The sequence below is a fragment of the Osmerus mordax genome, chromosome 2, assembly GCF_038355195.1.
Source record: "Osmerus mordax isolate fOsmMor3 chromosome 2, fOsmMor3.pri, whole genome shotgun sequence".
In the NCBI taxonomy this organism is placed as follows: Eukaryota; Metazoa; Chordata; class Actinopteri; order Osmeriformes; family Osmeridae; genus Osmerus; species Osmerus mordax.
The window spans coordinates 2,093,274-2,112,649 of NC_090051.1; the positions used below are offsets into that span (position 1 = coordinate 2,093,274).

The window sequence follows — 19,376 nt, forward strand, 5'->3', positions numbered from 1 at the left end:
GGGGAGAGTGGGAGGGTGGGGAAGAAAGTAGGGAGGGAGGGTGGGGGAGAGAGTAGGGAGGGAGGGTGGGGGGAGAGAGTAGAGAGGTAGGGTGGGGGGAGAGAGTAGGGAGAGAGAGAGTACGGAGGGAGGGTAGGGGGAGAGAGTAGGGAGGGAGGGGGGAGAGAGTAGGGAGGGAGGTTAGGGAGGGAGGGTAGGGGGAGAGAGTAGGGAGGGAGGGTGGGGGGAGAGAGAGTAGGGAGGGAGGGTGGGGGGAGAGAGTAGGGAGGGAGGGTGGGGGGAGAGAGTAGGGAGGGAGTGTGGTGAGGGAGGGTGGGGGGGAGAGTAGGGAGGGAGGGGATCACACTAGACACACACAGTGTATATTCAAGTGGGTAATACTGTCATATTACTGGTCCTAAATGTAGTGTTTCCAGTGTGTGTGTGTGTGTGTGTGTACATGTGTGTGTGTGTACGTGTGTGTGTGTGTGTGTACATGTGTGTGTGTCTGTGTGTCTGTGTGTGTGTGTGTGTGTCTATAGGGCCACTGGGTCACCAACAAACACACAGCATGTCTTCTATCATCCTGTATAAAACATCTTTATTTCTCCTTATTTAGTCACTAAGACACTATTTAGTTCATCACATTCAGTGGAACTGAGATCAAAGACAGGATCAGAATCAGAATCAGAATGGGATTTATTCGCCATGAGAGTTTGCACAGACAAGGAATTTGCTTTGGCAGGAAGGTGCATACAATAAACATATACCTAAAATTTAAATATGTGGACTATCTATACTAAGGGTACATAAACTTGGATTGTTGTTTGTCAACAATGAACCCGTTAAGGAGTAGCATCACACGTGTGCGATAGTTCGAAAGCCCCACAGAGTAACGTCGCACGTGTGATTCTGAACATTCCAACCCACTATTTTCCGATAGACAAAAACGACATGACAAACGCTGTAGTATGGCTTCAAAATGTACAGTTAGGAGGCTAACAAGTAACGCTAGCAGGTAGTAGCATTGCTACGAGTATTATGCTAGGTTGCTAGGTAACGGAAGCTAACTAAAGCTAGCTAGCTTCCGTTTTGGAAAAATAACTCACTCTGGTGGAAGCGTCGGTAATATTTAGAGATATTAATCATATTTAATATCAGTAATATTTACATCTAAAGGTTAAAACAAAACAAACATTCTACACACAGCAATATTTACAAACACTCTGGGATATCAATCACAACTGTATACAGTTCAATCTTCAATGACATCTATGTGAGCACAGTGTGTGAGAGTGTGTGTGGGCTATTCTACCTGACACAGGGACACTGAGGAGTATAACCCAACACTGAACCCAGGATAGAGGGGCTCAGTGAATGTGCTGTGGAATGTGTGCAGGTGGGTCAGTGTGTCAGAGGAGACTCTGTAGAAGGACAGAGTGCCGGCCGGCCAGTCCAGATACACTCCTACTCTGTGGGAGCTGGAGGGGGGGGCAGGTATGGCAGTGTACTCATTATTGTGCCAGGCAGAGTAACTGTAATAATCACACTCCAGACTCCAGGACTTGTTATTCCATCCAAGCCCACAGTCATAACCCCCTCCTCTCCTGCTGATTCCTTTATATGTCACTGCTATATAAACCATTCCTCCACTCCACTCTGCCTCCCAGTAACAGCGCCCAGACAGACCCTCTCTACACAGCACCTGTTCACAGTCCTCAAATCTCTCTGGGTGATCAGGATACGGCTGCTTCTCTCTCCTCCTTGTCACCTTTCTGTTCTCCTCAGACAGAGAGAGTTCTCTGTGTGCTGTGTTTGGGTCCAGTGTGAGCTCACAGGCATCTGATGGGGGAGACCAAGACACAATATAATACTGATCATCATCATTCACATTAGAATGTCTCCCTCTTCCTGCCCTCCCCCTTTCTCTCTCTCTCTCTCTCTCTCTCTCTCTCTCTCTACCCATCCTCACTCTCTCTCTCTCTCTTCACTCTCTCTCTCTCTCTACCCATCCTCACTCTCTCTCTCTCTCTTCACTCTCTCTCTCTCTACCCTGCTCTCTGTCCCTCCCCCTCTCTCTCTCTCTTCCACTCTCCCTCTCTTCCTTTCATTCTCTCATTCTGTTCTCCCTCCCTCACATGCTACCTCTCTCCCTCCAAATCTCTCTTTCCATCATCCCTCATCTCCTTACCCCTGATATGCCCCCATCACTCCATCTTTCTAGGGAGGAGGGGAACAGGGGAGGAGAGGAGAGGGAGAAGTGAAGAGAGGGAGGAGGGGAAGAAGGGGAAGAGGGGAGGAGAGCAGAGGGAAGAGGGAGGAGAGGAAGAAGGAGAAGAGGAAGAAGGGGAAGAGGGGAAGAGGGGAGGAGAGGAAGAAGGAGAAGAGGGGAGGAGGGGAAGAGGGGAGGAGGGGAAAAAGGGAGGAGAGGAAGAAGGGGAAGAAGGGAGGAGAGGAAGAAGGGGAAGAGGGGAGGAGAGGAAGAGGAGAGCAGAGGGAAGAGGGGAAAAGGGGAGGAGAGGGAGGAGGGGAAGAGGAGAGGAGAGCAGAGGAGGGGAGGAGAGCAGAGGGAAGAGTGGAAGAGGGGAGGAGGGGAAGAGAGGAGAGGGAGAAGGGGAGGAGGGGAGCAGAGGAGAGGGGAAGAGGGGAGGAGAGGGAGGAGGGGAAGAAGGGAAGAGGGGAGGAGAGGAAGAGGGGAAGAGGGGAGGAGAGGGAGGAGGGGAAGAGGAGAGCAGAGGAGGGGAGGAGGGAAGAGGGAGGAGGGGAAGAGGAGAGGGAGAGGGGAAGAGGGGAGGAGAGGAAGAGGGGAAGAGGGGAAGAGGAGAGCAGAAGAGGGGAGGAGAGGAGGGGAAGAGGGGAGGAGAGCAGAGGGAAGAAGGGAAGAGGGGAGGAGAGGAGGGGAAGAGGGGAGGAGAGCAGAGGGAAGAAGGGAAGAGGGGAGGAGGGGAAGAGGGGAGGAGAGGAAGAGGGAGGAGGGGAAGAGGAGAGGAGAGGGAGAAGGGGAGGGAGAAGGGGAGGAGGGGAGGAGAGGAAGAGGAGAGAAGAGGGAGGAGGGGAAGAGGGGAGGAGAGGAAGAAGGGAAGAGGGAGGGGAACAGGAGAGAAGAGGGAGGAGGGGAAGGCGGGAGGAGGGGAAGAAGGGAAGAGGGGAGGAGGGGAATAGGGGAGGAGAGGAAGAGGGAGGAGGGGAAGAGGAGAGGAGAGGGAGAAGGGGAGGAGAGGGAGAAGGGGAGGAGAGGAGAGGGAGAAGGGGAGGAGAGAAAGAGGATAGAAGAGGGAGGAGGGGAAGAGGGGAGGAGAGGAAGAGGGGAAGAGGGAGGAGGGGAAGAGGGGAGGAGAGGGAGGAGGGGGAGAAGGGAAGAGGGGAGGAGAGGAAGAGGGGAAGAGGAGAGGAGAGAAGAGGGAGGAGGGGAAGAGGGGAGGAGAGGGAGGAGGGGAAGAAGGGAAGAGGGGAGGAGAGGAAGAGGGGAGGAGGGGAAGAGGAGAGGAGAGGGAGAAGGGGAAGAGGGGAGGAGAGCAGAGGGAAGAGGGGAAGAGGGGGATGAGGGGAAGAGGAGAGGAGGGGACGAGGGGAGGAAGAGGGAGGAGGGGAAGAGGAGAGGAGAACAGAGGAGGGGAAGAGGGGAGGAGAGGAAGAGGGAGGAGGGGAAGAGGGGAGGAGAGCAGAGGAGGGGAAGAGGGGAGGAGAGGAAGAGGGGAGGAGAGGAGAAGGAAGGGGACATAGCACACACAGACGTACACACAGTATTGATGTGGGTAATTGTGTTAAATTACTGCTTCTAAAAGTGTGTGTTTACAGTGTGTGTGTGTGTCCATTTTTGACAGTGTCCAAGTCACTAATGGTATTGTCCCTTGTATGACCTTGTGTACTAGAACCAAGTAGCAGTCAATACTCACATCTCCAGGCCTTCAAAAGGCCAGGTTTGATCCAGCACTCTCCACCATGATCCACACTGCAGGGATAAGCAGAGGAATGATGAAAATACACTTCACCTGTTGATAAGTGACTTAGCAACTGACTTTCTAAGTAAACATGTTGTTTCTCTCTTATCATCAGAGGTGTATTCCAGAAAGCAGGTTTTACAAACTCTGAGCCTAACCCTGAACTCTGACTTGATGAACCCTGAGATGGGAAGCTCAGAGTTATCGCTTCCGGAACAGCTGATCTGAGTTAGTTCATTTCTAATTCACTGGAATTACATTTAGTCATTTAGCAGACACTCTCATCCAGAGAATTAGAAATTCTCATGCGTGCAGGCGAGTATGAAGACATTTTCAGAAAGCAGAAAAACAACTTCAACAGCAAAAGAGGCAATTGTTCATTCAGTACATTTCAAAGCAGTATATTAATTTCACATTTAACCACGTCTTACTAGCCTGGCTCTGCCCTCCTACGTACTTCCGCTCAATTTTCATTTTGCTTCTGTACTCCGTCTGGGCTTTCCGTATATTAGTTGATGTCTCAAGTCAACTTTTTACCGTCCAATCAGCGAACAGAGGGAGTGGCTGAGAACGATGACGTTGATGTCGTGCGCTAGTTTGAGTTGTAGTTCTGTAATGGCGACGGAGAAAGATTCGAGTGAAGCCATTCGGTCCGTTGTGGCAACGCTGCCGAATATCCAGAAGTTAAAGCCGGAGCAAGAACAATCTTTGCTCCCCACGGAGTTCGTTTGATTTTCCAGCTCGCTCCGTTAGTGGTGAAGGAGTTGGCTAAGGCGAACGCTAGCGATTGGTTATGGCAGATCCAGAGTGGCTCTGGGCAGATCCAATAGTTTTAAACTTCAACAGAGTACTCGCCTTCAAGGAAGTTAACGCTTGTCAAGGGAGCGAGCCCAGACTCTCTGTACAAATGAAATGTACGAGAGTTTGGTTAGGACCAGGCTAACGTCTTACTACAAGTGAAGAAGAAATGGAACAATCCTATGTGCGCAAAACAACTGGCACATTCTTCTCCTTTTTAATGACAAGATTACGAGAAGGAGGGTCCATCAACCTCCACAGCACAGATTAACAGTGAGATGTTCAGGAAATGCCAGGTTAGCTCTGCATGGAAAACTGTAGAATTTCATGTCATCCGTATGTGTTATATGGCTTCAACAACAATCAGGTTGATGAGGAAAGGACCCCCCATGTCTGACAGTAGCTTCAGGCTCAGCATGAGGGAGGGGAGAGGGAGAAACTCATGGTTTGTTACAGAAAAGCTGCCAGCAAGCAGGTGAGGTTCACAGTCAGTTACCGTGGCAACACACCCAGAGTTTTCAGTGTTTCCCATACATTAATTTATTTGTAACGGCCCGCCACAATTAGAGATTTACCACCACAAATTTATAAAACGGTGTTTTTGCTTTTACTGTTTAACATCACAAAAAAATATTTAATAGTAGAGCTGCACGCAGCATACTGATTCGCTCAGCCCCTTCTTGCCCCGCTCGTGTTCTCTCTCTCTCACTACAACAGACACGTCTATGAATAAGCCCCTCTCTCCGTGCACGCTCTGATTCAATGCACGGGTCAAACAGCTTTTTCCCTCGGAGACAACAGGACAATCAATCTGGAGTTTACGAACGGTTAGGCCCAATCCCAATGTCCACCCTCACAGACTCACAGACTTTGAGGCACATTCTCACTAAGTCTGTGAGGGCTTAGGGCTGTCCCACTGTCAAATTGTCAAGTTCGTGAGGGCTCTTTCGAACACATTTTATGCACCCGTAAGTCTGCATTTTTGCAGACTTGCCCACAATTCACAGCGTAGTGACGTGAAGCACGAGGGTTATCGGGGGAAGCCTGGAAGAGAGAAAAAGATCCTGGCTAACCCTCCTCATAAGACAAGAAAGACGAAGAACAGTAAACAAACAAGCATGGAAGGAGCAACCAACCCTGACGTAAACAGAAATAGAAGTTAGAAATAACAGTTAACATCAGTAGTTTAAACACAAAGCTCACTGACGGTTAATATAGCCAGAGCTGGGTGTATTAGGGCAGCACAATTAATAAAATTTTAATCACAATCACGATTTTGGCTTCCCACGATCAAATTCGCGTGATGGAGCGATATTTAAAATGCGGCATTCTTTTGGCAAAGCCAATCTAGCGCTCCGTAAACCATAGGTGCGTTCGACATCGGCTGCATGAAACGACCAGCGAGAGTTGCTGCTTGCAGTCGGGGAAGAGTTATAAACGGCTGCGTAAAGTCGGACATTCCTGCTTCCTGGTTTGCTGCGTTGACGTCAGTCATGGCCGATCAAGCGCTGTTTGCTTACTTCATCACTGACGAACTGCATGGTATAATTAGCCTACGTGACAAAAAAAGTTGTTTTGGTTAAAATCAACAAATAATCATGATAATTAATCGTGATCTCAATGTTGATCAAAATAATCGTGCTTATCATTTTGGCCATAATCGTGCAGCCCTAGTGTGTAGGTTGTCCTTTGATGATAAATTCCAAATATGCTTTCATCAGATTTGATCCAACAACATTACTATTTTACCTATAATGCCGCAAAGTGCTGAACCATTCCAATTTATAGCATTTTGAGCTCTTGTAGCCTCTTGCACTCGATCACTTACTAGGTGACGTCAAGTAAGTGTGTGAGGGTTCAGGGCTTAGGGTTTAGGGGGGACATTGGGATTGGGCCTTAGTATCAGCATTCTCTGCACAAAGGTGTCCAAAACTAAGTAAATATAATAATATTTGTAGTTAAAAACATTCGGCAAATATAACAATATGAGTCCAACATAATGTTTATATTATATGCTCAAAAACTATTTTGCCCTCAAATTGATTCCATTTTCTTTTCTTGTTGAAGTCCCTAGCTACATTCACTTCAAACCGACACTAAGACCTAGGTTTGAGCTGAGCTACATTTTACATCGTCTGGTTTTAGTGACCTCTCTTTCTGGAGCTAAAAACCCAGAGTTTCCCTCATCTCAGGGTTTAAAAACTCAGTTTTCACTAAACCCGCTTTCTGGAAATACAATTATGATTGTGGCTACAACCATATTGTAGATTAAACATGCAGTTTTAATTGTAACATCAAGAAATGCAAGGCCTATTAACGTAATTAGATATATTCAGTGTTAAGCGACATTACATTAAGAGGTATATATAAAAAACAAACATCTCCTTACTTCAGTTTCTCCAGTCTGCAGTGTGGATCCTCCAGTCTAGCAGAGAGCAGCTTCAATCCTTTTTCTCCTGGATGATTGTAGCTCAGGTCCAGTTCCCTCAGGTGGAAGGGGTTGGACCTCAGAGCTGAGGCCAGAGAAGCACAGCCTTCCTCTGTGACCAGACAGCCTGACAGCCTGTAGAAAGAGGATCAATATTGTGACAGAATCCATCTGGGCCTCCAGAGTGAGTCAGCACAGAGGGGTTCATTTGGCAGGTACTGTCATAGCTGCACCTCCCCTCATTAGACAGAGTGACCCATGTAATCCAATATCAGAAAAGTTGAAGATGTAACTCTTTATCGTGTATAAGAATGATACTGTGTTCAGCATTCCATTTGTGTAGAGAGAGGCCAACCCCCCAGGTGAACTATAGGCAAGGTAAAGGCTTAGGTAAACAGAAAGATCCTTATCTTATCTGAGCATTTCATTTAGTTAGCCTAAGCAGGGCCACTTTAAGACATATGCATGCACACACGCACGCACGCGTGCAGGATCTATGCAAGGGAGCCAATGAAAGAAGAGCCATGTGACAGACAATTCTATATATTTGTACAACATGGTTTTTGTATTGGGAATGTTGGGATGATAATAGAGAATCGAGGATAAAGAACAAGCAAGTTTGCTTGTTCAATATTTCCACTATTTTAAACAGTTATCATATTCCAAAGGAAGAAATATTAGTGCATCTAAACCAGCCAAGATAAATTAGAGTAGGCTATAGGGAAAGGAATTGCACATTTGTGTGCCAGATAATATTTCCACAAAAATTCCCCCATTAAATACAATACATCATGACAGTTTGCATGATTTGAAATGGTCACTTATTATCACACTGGTATTTAATTATCACAGCAAACAATTACTGCACTGAACTTTAAGTAAAGCAAAAATAACAAAACCTGTAATTATCACTCGAACCATTCACGTCTTCTATGCTAAACCTAGCAGTCACGTGAACGTGAATGAGGTGAACGAATCCTTTCTGTTTCCTCTACTGAGCCAATGCAACAGTCCCTATGCGCTGCCACGAGAAGATGAACGAATCACTCACTGAGACGACTCGTTACTCCCCAGTCATTCTAAAGATTCGTTCAAAATGAAGGAATCGTTCACAAACGACACATCACGACTGGCCTCTTGGTTGATGTGAACATACCACTTTACAATTAATAGACGTACACAAAAATAAATAAAAATGGCCATTCCTCTGTATACGGAGGTAGTGACCAAATCAACTAATAAGTCTCCCTGTGTGAGTTCTTGTTTAAACTGTAGTTAAGCTGTAGTTCTCCTTTAGCTTTCCGGCAGAATAGACAGCATCTATCTTCCACTTTCCTAACTGTAGGAGCCATTTGTGTTTCTTATTGACATGTCATATTATTTTGGTTAGATAGAACTGTCAGAATATTTTGGACACTGGGTGGCAGTCATTGGAGGCACAGGGTTCTATATTTAGGGACACAGGTGACAGGAAGGGGCACAGGTAGAGGGAAGGGACACAGTTCTCACCAGACCAGAGAACAGACCACAGTGCACAGACCACCAATGACATTGGGAAACCTGGTATGTCAATCTACATTTTACAACTATGCATAATAAATAACAACTAAACGGCAAATAAGGACTGGAAAATCTGATACATTGTGTCAGCATAAGATCACTCCTAAACTACCTGTGTATAATGGCAACGATATAGACGTATTGGAAAACTAGAAACATTAAGCGAGAACTCGCCCTTTTATTGAAACTTGAGCTTCAAACTGAAAAAGGTTTTTGTATTCCACAAAACCTGGCCGCTATCCCCAATCAAGGGACATTGTCGTCACCTGCGCTGGTCTGACAGATTGGAAACCCTGCAGTTCAACGCGCAGGGAGAGTGCGTATGGGCAGCATCAATCACGCTTTATTGAATGCTATAAAAGCCATATTGGGAAACAGCTAATATAATGGAGTTGTTCGACTGAATGCTAAAATCTTACAACAATATTGTCTGTTTGAAAGTCGTTCAGTCGGCATACAAACGTTCCTGCACTACGCCAATGAGGTCTTATGCATAATAAACAACTAAACGGCAAAGCCCTCTCCTGCTGCCTCTTCCTAGATATTTGTAACTACCTCCCGTTCCCCCTACCCTGCCTCAGTCAACTAAAATGTAATTTTACATATAAAACGGTGAAATATCAGCCTACCTGGCGAACTTGTTCCACTGAGTTGGATTCCAATTGAAGAATATCCCACCTCAGTCGCTCTTTATTAGCTACAAAAATGTCCTGGTTTATACACCGCGAATATCCTGTGGTTATCCTGAGGTAAACTTCTTCTAAATTACAGTAAAAAAACTCTGAAATACTTTTGTTCTGGACTGGAAAGTCATGTTTTTTTGACTTAAACTTTCAGATGTTAGCTACATTTTTCTTATCTTTGAATTTTCTGAGCAGATATACATCGCTGGTTCCGACGCCATTAGTTAAAGTCGTTCTTTTTAGAAACATGGCCAACTGAACTAGAGATGGAGATCACATGACAGAACATGCAAACACGTCATGCTATTGGACAATATTATCATAGAGAAATAACAGCAAGTTCTTCTGAAAAATGAAAGGGGAATTAAATGGAAGTGAAATTAACCAAATGTATGCAAAAAAAACTTGGTTTTTTTTGCAAAAAGCTACCCAATAAATGTATATATTTTAAAATAACAGAATGCTTATCAGTATTTATTTAATTCTGTTAGGTCATAAGATAACCATATTCTGCTCCAAAAGAGCAACATAACTGCCTGTTGGCTCTGCCTTCCGTCCTGAGAGAAGAGGAACTGCTATATTCGTATGCTGTTCGTGGATAACGGTGTTGGAACAAACGGTTAATCATCAACACCATCATGCCTGTCTTTCTGTATTTCAACATTTTATATCTTGCTATATATATATAGCAAGATATAAAATATATATAGCAAGATATAAAATGTTGAAATATATATATATATATATATATATATTTCTACACTGCTCAAAAAAATTATGGAACACTTTTGAAAACACATCAGATCTCAATATCTTGTGTGGCCCCCACGTGCTTGTATGCATGCTTGACAACGTCGCGGCATGCTCCTAATGAGACGACGGATGGTGTCTTGTGGGATGTCCTCCCAGATCTGTCGAAGGGCATCAGTGAGCTCCTGTAAAGTCTGAGGAGCAACCTGGCGGCGTCTGATGGACCGAAACATAATGTCCCAGAGGTGTTCTATCGGGTTTAGGTCAGGTGATCGTGAGAGACATTCAATTGTATCGATTCCTTCATCCTCCACGTACTGCCTGCACACTCTTGCCACATGAGGCCGGGAATTGTCGTGCATCCGGAGGAACCCAGGACCTACTGCACCAGCGTAGGGTCTGACCATGGGTTCCAGGATTTCATCCCGATACCTAATGGCAGTCAGACTGCCGTTCTCTAGCCTGTAGAGGCCTGTGCGTCCCTCCATGGATATGCCTCCCCAGACCATCAGTGACCCACCACCAAACCGGTCATGCTGAATGATGTTGCAGGCAGTACAGTGTTCTCCTTGGCTTCTCCAGACCCTTTCACGTCTATCACAGGTGCTCAGGGTGAACCTGCTCTCATCTGTGAAAAGCACAGGGTGCCAGGGGCGGACATGCCAGTTCTGGTGTTCTATAGCAAATACCAATCGAGCTCCACGGTGCTGGGCAGTGAGCACAGGGCACACTGTAGGACGTTGCGCCCTGAGGACACCCTCATGAAGTCTGTTTCTGATTGTTTGGGCAGAGACATTCACACCAGTGGCTTGCTGGAGGTCATTCTGTATGGCTCGGGCAGTGCTCAACCTGTTCCTCCTTGCACAAAGCAGCAGATATCGGCCCTGCTGATGGGTCGAGGACCTTCTACGGCCCTGTCCAGCTCTCCTAGAGTAACTGCCTGTGTCCTGGAATGTCCTCCATGTACTGGAGATTGTGCTGGGAGACACATCAAATCTCCTTGCAACGGCACGGAGTTGGACAATATGTGCAACTTCTCTAGGGTTAAGAAATCGCCTCATGCTCCCACTCAAAGAGATCAAGAGGGAAAAACTTGAAATGGCCTCCACATGCAAAACCAGTCCTGTTTTGGGGTTGGCTCATTGTTGCCCCTCTAGTGTACCTGTTGTTAATTACATCAACACCAATGCAGCGGAAAGTACCCCTCTGCTACTTAACTGACCAGATCATAATCGAGAAGTTAATTCATGCCATACCCTGATAAAAAACTGTTCCTTTAATCATTTTGAGCAGTGTAGTTTAAAGTTGTTACATTATTGTCTGCATTCTGTTCTGTTTTTGCTTTAATGCTATGTTACATGTAGCAAAACCAACCTCAAGGAATATAATGGCCAATATTATCTTTAGTGATCTGTGCAAATGACCAATACAAGTGTGTTCAACTTCCTAAAGAGCAGCGTTGCACCTGACACTTAAGGCCGAAATATACTTTCCGCTATGTACGTGTCCACATGCTGAATGGCTGCAGCACGTATCCTGCGTTCGTTTGGTGCGTACTTTGTGCACGTCTCCCTGGCCCTTAAATGTACGCATACGCAAGGTGCAATACCGACAGAAATCGTGGGCCAGTATGCTATCCCTGCATCTCCGATGGAATGCTACCATCAACCTACCCAGACGCTCCCATGTCACCCCGCTCTTCATCTCCCTCCACTGGCTACCCATCACGGCCCGCATCAGATTCAAAACCCTGGTACTGACCTTCAGAGCGGTGAACGGGACTGCGCCTGCCTACATCCAGTCTCTCCTCCAGCCTTACACCCCTACCTGCCATCTACGGTCTTCTTCTGACAACCGTCTGGTGGCCCCACCTCTCAAGAGCACCCGCTCCCAACCCAAGCTCTTCTCCTGTCTGGCCTCCCAATGGGGGAATCACCTCCTCACCTCCATCAGAGACACTGACTGTCTCCCCACCTTCAAGAAAAGGCTAAAGACGCACTTGTTCCGGGAGTACACCAGCACTTAAAGATTTGTTGGATCAGAAGTTGGCTTATTTCCTCCAGGAACACAATGACAATTATTGAGGGACTTGTTGGTCACTCCTGTTGGTTAGTTGTAACTGATTTAACTATTTGTACTCGCTGTGAATTATATTATTGTTGCTTGCTTTCCACCAGATACACTCTAGCACTTTAGAGGATCATGTTGATTAATTGTACATGCTCTTATGTTTCTTCCCTTTGGCACTTATTTGCTTTTTCACAATGTATGCTTCATGTTTTGGCTACCCGCAATGTTTGGGGCTATCTCGTTGTTTATGATCATTGACCTATGCACTTTTTGTAAAGCTCTCTCTTGGAAGTCCCTTTGGATAAAAGTGTCTGCTGAAAGAATACATGTAAATGGACCATCCTCTGAAGTAAAAATAGCCAGTTACAGAGTAGTATTATACACCAAGCACACTTCTTGCTATTCCTAATCCGAAACCCTTCATGCAGTGGAAGAGGCGCCAACCATAGGGACTGACGTGGAAATTGACACCATACTGTTGAAACGATGACGATGGGTATGATTTTGGATTTATTTGATTGAAAATGAAATAAATTTTCTACTTTTAGTATTATTTTATATTACTGGGAACCATATGTTAAGCTGTTGACTTATTATAGTTGAGCTTAGTATTATTACCACTAAACGATAGAAGATATTGAGCCTGAGTGTGAGATCTGGGTGACAGAGGCTGAGGAGTGAGGGAGAAGGCCACCTGGAGGCAGGCAGAGGCCTGAGCTAGAAGTCAAGATCCGCTGTTTTTGACCCCACACCTAGAATCTTATCTGTGGCCGCCTGCACAAGGTCAGCACTAGCCCTAAGTAGGGAGGATTTACAACGAGCCTGATTGTGTAAGCAGCGTGAGCAGCCTCATCGTAAGTGTGGCTTACAGAACCTGTTTTAAGAGAAAAACGTATTAGTGTCACCCAGCAGCAAAATGTACATCTCCAAATGTAAGCAAGGTCAAAGGCATCAAAGCTAAGGTGCGAGTGAAATCTGAAACCCCCAGAACAGGTGTTATGCGTAAGATCGAAGACCATCTGTAACTATCAATAGTAAAATAACACATGAAAATAGGTGAGCAGTATGTAATTGCATGCCTGGGGGGTAAAGATCAGTTGGGCTCCGGAACCTGCTCACATTTAATGGGATTTTTGTCATCTTGAAGACCAATAAAGCCATTGCATCAAACTTTGCCAAGTTCCAGTGCCGTTTTTTGAACTTTGAAGATTGATTGAAGACTTTGAACATTTTCAAACAACAGCACAAAAGCTGCCAGATGCATAACTCCCTGTCCAGGTAAATGTACAATAATATGAGGAATATTATATCTTAACCCTTGTGTTGGAGCCATTATACAACTTTGTTTTGTTTTATTTATATACCACATTGGTGATGCTAATAAATGGGCAGTTTTATGTTTGAGCACTGGGTGGAGCATTGTCTTTGGGAAGGCATATAGGTAATTAACAGCCAGGGATACACAGGTGTGTGGCTAGGTGGAAAAGCATACAGCTTTTCACCGTGTCAGGTTTGTGTGTCATTGTTTGATTTGTGTGCAAAAGAAAATGAATGGAACTAATCCAGAAATGAAATGAAATGGACTGTATTGCTGGTGCTACCGTGAGCAGGCCTTCAGCACAGAAATGCAGACATATTGTGGACATTGATTATTGGCACGCAGAACACACGTCCAAGCAAGTGCTTCCCTGGTCCCACCTCATTGGCCTAATGTAGGAGTTGGTAAAAGACTCTACACCTTGTGTTGTCATAAGGGTCAAACATGACTGCTATTATATTTAACAGCAGAGAAAACCCCCAAATAGTTTTTTTTTTTACCCAACTTCAAATGTCTTACTTTTCCTAGTGACCCCAACATTCGTAAAATGTAAAAACGAATTAACATAACAACCACAAAGACACACATATCCACAATGGGATCAAGATCACCTAAACCGAGACCAAGGTGTATCGAGACCGAGATAAGACCAAGACTTTGAGGGGTCGAGACCGGGTCAAGACTAAGACCAAGACTGGGGGATACCGAGTCAAGTCCAAGACCAAGGCAGGGCGATACCGGGTCAAGACCTGGGGCCTCATGTATAAAGGATTGCGCAGCTTTCATACCAGAAGATGGCACATGTATAAAACCGTGTCGTACGCCAGGTCCTGCGCACCTTTCCTTTATAAATCACAATCGACGTGAGATTGACCGCACATGAACGAGCCACTGACCCCGCCTTGCCTCCTCCCATAAATGAATATGCAGATGGACTATAAATGCGCTCCTGATGTCATGTCTGAATTAGCGTACTTCTTCGAATAAACGCCGCACCAAAAATTGGGTGCGGCGTTTATTGGGATATTATGTGTGCTACTGATTTAGATGACAGAGTTATATAAAGGTGCTGCAGATGATATTCCCTCAGGTTCCCTCTTTGATGAAGCCATGAGTGAAACTCTGTTGTCTAAATCAACCATACAAATACATTATGTGATTATAACTTTACTAATGTCTCATGTAGAACATAAATACAGACCTCAGTGTGTCCAGCTTGCAGAGTGGATTCCCCACCCTACCACTACTATCTTCTAGAGGTAGAAATAAAGAAAATCAGTCTGATAATTTCCTATGGGTGTTGTGGTGAGTTACTGTTGCAAGCTGAAACCAACAGGGGGGACAAGGTGTTCTCATATAGAGCTTCTCTCCTCTGGAACAGACTTCATGTTTCAATCAGGGAGGCTGGCACTGTCTAGGTGTTTATTAGGGTTACATCAAGAGCACTGAGTTGGAACTCTGATTATCTGTGTTCATTATCCATTTGCAAATTTTATTTCCATCTCTACTCTTGATGCATGATTATGCTTTGCTTGTGGTCTGCACCTCTCTTAGTCACCGACCACCTCTGGAGAAGTGGAACTCTCACTGAATTGCTCCTCCCAGGCTTTCTTAAATGTTTTAACTGAGTTTTCCTGAGTTTTTCCTTGTCTTCCTTGAGGGATTAGGTTGGTTTAGGTGCAGTTCTATGGGCCTTCTGTGACATTGCTTGTAGAAAGGGCTATACAAATAACATTTGATTTGATGACATCAACACAATGACATGGTAGTCAGTAACCAATGTGAAATATTAACCTGTCTGAGAAGCTGATGTCACTGGGCTGGATTGTACCTGTGGAATATTCTATCTCTTGTCGTATACTGAGACATCATGTGGTCATCCTGAGGTATTTCTATTATGATTATAAGAAGAATTATAAACACTACTACCCTCTGGAGGTAGAAATAAATAATATCAGTCTGTCATTTTCCTCTCCAACACCAAGAAGGTTTGATCAGTCAGAGGACTGTCTGTCCAGGTTGGCTGACTTTACTTTTATCTCAAATGGAATCTTACCAAACTATAGTGTCAGAAATTGTACATGCGGTGCACCTTTTTCTTTTCTTTTTAAAAAAGTGGAGAAGGACCATTTTGAGGGAGGAACAGAAGGGTAACATTTGCAGTGGCCTCTTCAATTTTACCCTTCTGTTCCTCACAAAATCGTCATGTAATACAATACACCAAGAAAGTATTACATATTCCATTCAATAGCAGGTCTGTCAGTATACCACGCAGCACACGTTTCTGGCTATTTCTGACACAACCCTTGATGCAGGGATATTGGTGTCTGTTAACAAGTGTGCTCTCAACTTGTATTATGTTTCTGTTTTGTTTCGTTTATTGATTGAATACTGACACCTGTGATTGTTAACGTGGGTGTGTACCTGTAATGTCATTGGAGTGTTAATGAATAAATCTCATTGAGTGAGCGCAGCTGGTGCTGTGTGTTCGAAGTCAGCCACGTCGTTGTGTTTACTCTGTGAACAGTGTCAAGCACAGGGACAACAGTACACTAGCAGACAGATACAAAACACAATGCCATGTCAATCTACAATAATATAATGAAGTAGTATGTCTTAAAGAGATTCCTGTCCCACCCTGATCTGTTTCACCTATCTCATGTCTCCACCCCCTCCAGGTGTCTCCCATCTTCCTACCCTCATTTATACTTGTGATTTCTGTTTGGGGTCAGTTCTTGTTTGTCAAACCTACAGTACCAGCATGTTTTTCTCTACCTCCTTTAGTCTTTAATGCCTCTTAGTTCCCCTGGTCCTTACATCCTGCCTGCCCTGACTTCGAGTCTGCCTGCTGCCCTTTACCTGAATGACTCTGCCTTGTGGATGACAAACCTAGCCTGCTCTGAATATTCTTTGTCCGGCCCCCTTGTACCTTTAATAGACCACAAACTCACAACCAGTGTGTGGTGTGTGATTCAGTGTGTGGTGTGATTATAACTGTGGTTGTGTCATGTTGAACAGGTATGCAGACCTGAACCACAAATACTTTACAATAACGTCCAAAAGAAAACACACCTTGTGTAATTATGCAAAGAGACGCTCACTGATGAGGCTGGGACTAGGCCTACATAAAACCGGCATTTAAAATGTTGTTTAAGTTGCTTGGCAGATTTTGTTTGTGATAACGAGCCAGGCCACCTAAAGCTATGTAGGTAATGATGAATATAAAGTTATGTTACCTCAACGTTAACTCATGTCAGCTGCATATCTCTCCCACCTTAATAAAGCTAAGTTAAACGCTGTGGTACCGCGCTCCTTCACTTGGGTGAGAGAAAGATGTGAAAGCAGAGTACTAATCCGCCTCTAAGAAAATAAAAAAACTAATGCATTAAATATAATGCATTGCCTGGCCATAAGCACACTGCACTACTTTGAGAGTGCTAATTTTTAGTTGTAATACACAGTTACAGATCAAATCTAACTTTTTACCGAGTCAAACCCTACTGCTTGTATGTTTTGAATGGTCTGGTCTTGACCCGGTATCGCCCTGACTTGGTCTTGGACTTGACTCGGTATCGCCCAGTCTTGGTCTTAGTCTTGACCCGGTCTCGACCCCTCAAAGTCTTGTTCTTATCTCGGTCTCGATACACCTTGGTCTCAGTTTAGGTGATCTTGATTACAACACTGTCCCCTGGTTGTGTCATGTTGAACATGAATACAGACCTCAGTGTTTCCAGCTTGCAGAGTGGATCCCCCAGTCCAGCAGAGAGCAGCTTCATGCCTGAATCCCCCAGGTCGTTGTTACTCAAGTCCAGCTCTGTCAGATCTGAGGAGGGGAGAGCTGAGGCCAGCGCTTCACAGCACCGTTCTGAGAGGTTACAGTCATTCAGCCTGCATGACATAAGGAGAACATGAGACATCATCAGTCATATTTTGTATTATAGGAACATATGATAATCAAACACTATCACAATATGTGCTGTTGTAATATTATAATAAAAAATCCAATGCCTTATACATACAGAGCAGCTTTGGAGTTTTTGACCACTGGCAGCAGCCTCAGAAGACCTTCCTCTGATCTGGAGTATATCTTCAGGTCAAACACGTCCATCTTCTCTTCTGAAGTAAGCAACACAAAGACCAGAGCTGACCACTGTGTAGATGAGAGCTCCTCACTGGAGAGACTTCCTGACCTCAGGTAGTATTGGATCTCATTAACTAGAGAACGATCATTCAGTTCATTCAGACAGTGGAACAGATTCATGCATCTCTCTGGAGAGGGATCCTCTCTGATCTTCTCCTTGATGTACTTGACTGTTTCCTCATGGCTCTGTGTTTTGCTTCTTGTCTGAGTCAGTAGGCCTCGTAAGTCAGTCTGATTGGACTCCATTGAGAGGCCCAGGAGGAAGCGGAGGAAAAGGTCCAGTTGTCCATTCTTACTCTGCAAGGCCTTGTCCACAGCACTCTTGTAGAATCCGACTTCTGGTTTCTCTCTGAAAAGATCCACTTCCAGGTCCACTTTTTTGGAGCTGGAAGCTGATGGAGTCTCAGACATCAGATTCTCATCATTGTTGATGAATGAGAGAAACACAAACACAGCAGCCAGAAACTCCTGAAAGCTCAGATGGACAAAGCAGAACACCTTCTCCTGGAAGACTTTACCATCCTGTCTGAAGATCTGTGTGAACACTCCTGAGTGCACTGAGGCATCACGGACATCAATTCCACACTCTGTCAGGTCTTTCTCATAGAAAATCAGGTTGCCTTTCTCCAGCTGGTGGAAGGCCAGTTTTCCCAGTGACAGAATACTCTGAATGCTGTCTTCATCCCAGTGTGGATCGGTCTCAGTTTTCCCAGCATACTTCACCTTCTTCTGTATGGTCTGTAACACCAGGAAGGCTGTGTACATCTCAGTCAGGGTCTTCGGCATCTTCTCTTTCTTCTCTGTTCTCAGCATATGTTCAAGGACTGTAACGGTAATCCAAGAGAAGACTGGTATGTGGCACATGATGTAGAGGATCCTTGATGTCTTGATGTGTGAGATGATTCTCCTGGCCAGGATCTCATCACTGCATCTCTTCATGATGTACTCATCCTTCTGTGGGTCATTGAACCCTCGTACCTCTGTCACCAGGTCAACACACTCAGAAGGGATCTGATTGGCTGCTGCAGGTCGAGTGGTGATCCAGATGAGAGCAGAGGGAAGAAGCTTTCCTCTGATCAGGTTGGTCAGCAGCACATCCACTGAGGTGGACTTTGTGACATCACACCAGCTCTTGTTCTTTTTGAAGGCTAAGGGCAGTCGACACTCATCCAGACCGTCAAAGACAAACAGAACGTTGTACTTGTCGTAGTTGGAGATTCCTGATTCTCTGGTTTCCGAGAAGAAGTGATGGACAAGTTCCTTCAGACTGAACTCTTCTCCATCCAACAAATTCAGCTCTCGAAACGGAAGAGGAAAGATGAACTGGATTTCCTGATTGGCTAGTCCCTCAGCCCAGTCTGTGATGAACTTCTGCACAGAGACAGTTTTTCCGATGCCAGCAACTCCTTTTGTCAGAACAATTCTGATAGGTGTGTCTCGTCCAGCTGAGGGTTTAAAGATGTTGTTGCATGTGATGGCTGTTTCTGTTCTTGCTGATTTCCTGGATGCTGTCTCAATCTGTCTCACCTCATGTTCTTTATTGATCTCTCCACTCTCACCCTCTGTGACGTAGAGATCTGTGTAGATCTTATTGAGAAGAGTTGGGTTTCCTTGTTTAGCTATGCCCTCGAACACAGTTTCAAACTTCTTCCTTAGTTCATATTTGAGTTTCTGTCGACAAATCTGAGCACGCTCATCTAAACAAAAA

At 45.1% G+C, this 19,376-nt stretch overlaps 1 protein-coding gene across 4 annotated transcripts in view; it reads right to left on the reverse strand.

The window, feature by feature from the left end:
• Positions 1-313: 313 nt before the first annotated feature.
• Positions 314-19,376, reverse strand: part of LOC136933145 (protein NLRC3-like) — a 28,297-nt gene continuing 9,234 nt past the window's right edge. For 3 of the 4 annotated variants that reach the window (XM_067228529.1, XM_067228534.1, XM_067228535.1), the window contains 5 exons: positions 17,547-19,365; positions 17,248-17,415; positions 7,108-7,281; positions 3,876-3,931; positions 314-1,821 (listed from right to left, as the gene is read on the reverse strand). In XM_067228529.1, the coding sequence (XP_067084630.1) occupies positions 1,286-1,821; positions 3,876-3,931; positions 7,108-7,281; positions 17,248-17,415; positions 17,547-19,365 (2,753 nt within the window). In that variant the 3' untranslated portion in view covers positions 314-1,285. Of the gene's footprint in view, positions 1,822-3,875; positions 3,932-6,002; positions 6,272-7,107; positions 7,282-17,247; positions 17,416-17,546; positions 19,366-19,376 lie in introns of those variants that run through there. The other variant, XM_067228536.1, reaches the window with a different exon arrangement.